The sequence below is a fragment of the Plectropomus leopardus genome, unplaced genomic scaffold, assembly GCF_008729295.1.
Source record: "Plectropomus leopardus isolate mb unplaced genomic scaffold, YSFRI_Pleo_2.0 unplaced_scaffold27573, whole genome shotgun sequence".
Lineage (NCBI taxonomy): Eukaryota > Metazoa > Chordata > Actinopteri > Perciformes > Serranidae > Plectropomus > Plectropomus leopardus.
Window position 1 is genome coordinate 1 of NW_024630016.1, and position 1,367 is coordinate 1,367.

Genomic DNA, 1,367 nt, shown 5'->3' on the forward strand with positions numbered 1-1,367 from the left:
GAGTAGGCGGAGCAGATCTCGTTGGCCTTGCAGTTCTTCTGCACCGGTGCCACCTGCTGCAGCCACGCCTCCAGGGCCGCCGCCGTCAGGGGGGCAGGAGATGCGGGGCTGGAGACGGGGCTGGGAGTGGGCGGGGTCTTCAGGCACTTGAGCTGGCCCAGGTTCTCGATCTCCAGGGCCCGGGTGGAGGTCTGACAGCAGGAGGCGCAGTCGGCGGGGGGACGGCTCGGCCCCGCCAGCCAATCGCTGGACGACCAGCCATCCTCGAACGGCTTCAGCACCCGCCGCCACCGCTCGGCATCTGACATGGTCTCCATAGCAACAGTGGGCGGGGTGATGAGCCAGTCGCTCAGCTCCTCCTCTTCTTCTCCTTCCTCCTCATCCTCCTCGGGGGAGATGGCGAGCTCTGATTCGTCGATCTTCTCGATGGAGAAGGAGGAGCTGCAGCTGCTGTCGGCCCTCTCCCTGCTGACGGGGGCCTCCTGCAGGAGCCACGCCTCCAGGTCCCTGAGCTGACCCCAGGCCTGCAGGAAGTCCACCGAGGACAGGACGGGACAGGAAGTCTGACAGACACACACAGGAAGTCATGTGATCAACAACCAGCCAATTAAAACTGATGACATCATGGAGTCACGTTCATACATTTACAGAACGAGATGTTTAAAGACGTCAGCGGGGCCACTCCTACTGACTGACAGCAGGCCAGGGGCCAGTCTTAGGGACCCATTCAAGTCTCTAACATTTTAGGACTTTTCTCAGATTTGGGGAAATTTCTTGGATTAAAGGACATTTGGGACATCAGTGTCTCAGCTGTGTCCTCTGTCGGGGGTGTGGGGGATCCCCCTTTTGAATCTTTTTTGATCAACAAGCTCTATTTGATGCTGTTTTATGTCTCTGACGGAGACTAAAAGGACAAAAACTTCACAGAGTCCATCACTTTGTTTTTAGTGTCCATTAGAAAATGGTTGGGGGTCCCCCTGGGACCCTTTCAGGGGCCGGAATTGGCCCGCAGACCCTAAGTTGAGTATCCCTGCTTTGGGCCGTCGTCTCGCTCACCTTGCTCTCCTTGTGTGCCATCAGCCAATCCTGAGGGTTCTTGCTGGACTGGTAACCAATGGGAGCGCTGCTTGCTGCAGGAGTTCCCAGCAGCCAGTCGCTCAGAGCGCCGGCCTCCGTCTTCTGATCAGAGACACAAACACGACATTTTTTTAACACTCAGGTAACGTTTGAAATCTCAGTCTGTCTGATGTTTGGTGTGTGACAAACAGCCGGTGGTCCACAGGGGACCTGCCGGGTGCACTTACCTGTTTCTTGGCTGTGATTGGACAACTCTGCACCTGACCTCTCTGAGGGGCGGGGCTCTGAGA

The 1,367-nt window shown here is 57.1% G+C and overlaps 1 protein-coding gene across 1 annotated transcript; it reads right to left on the reverse strand.

Moving 5' to 3' along the window:
* Window positions 1–5: 5 nt before the first annotated feature.
* Window positions 6–1,364, reverse strand: LOC121937834 (nuclear receptor coactivator 4-like; the record flags this gene model as incomplete). Its single annotated transcript, XM_042481138.1, has 3 exons — window positions 6–563; window positions 1,057–1,179; window positions 1,305–1,364. Coding segments are annotated over 3 exons (741 nt in total), but the record flags the coding sequence as incomplete, so codon positions are not given.
* Between the last annotated feature and the right edge of the window lie 3 nt (window positions 1,365–1,367).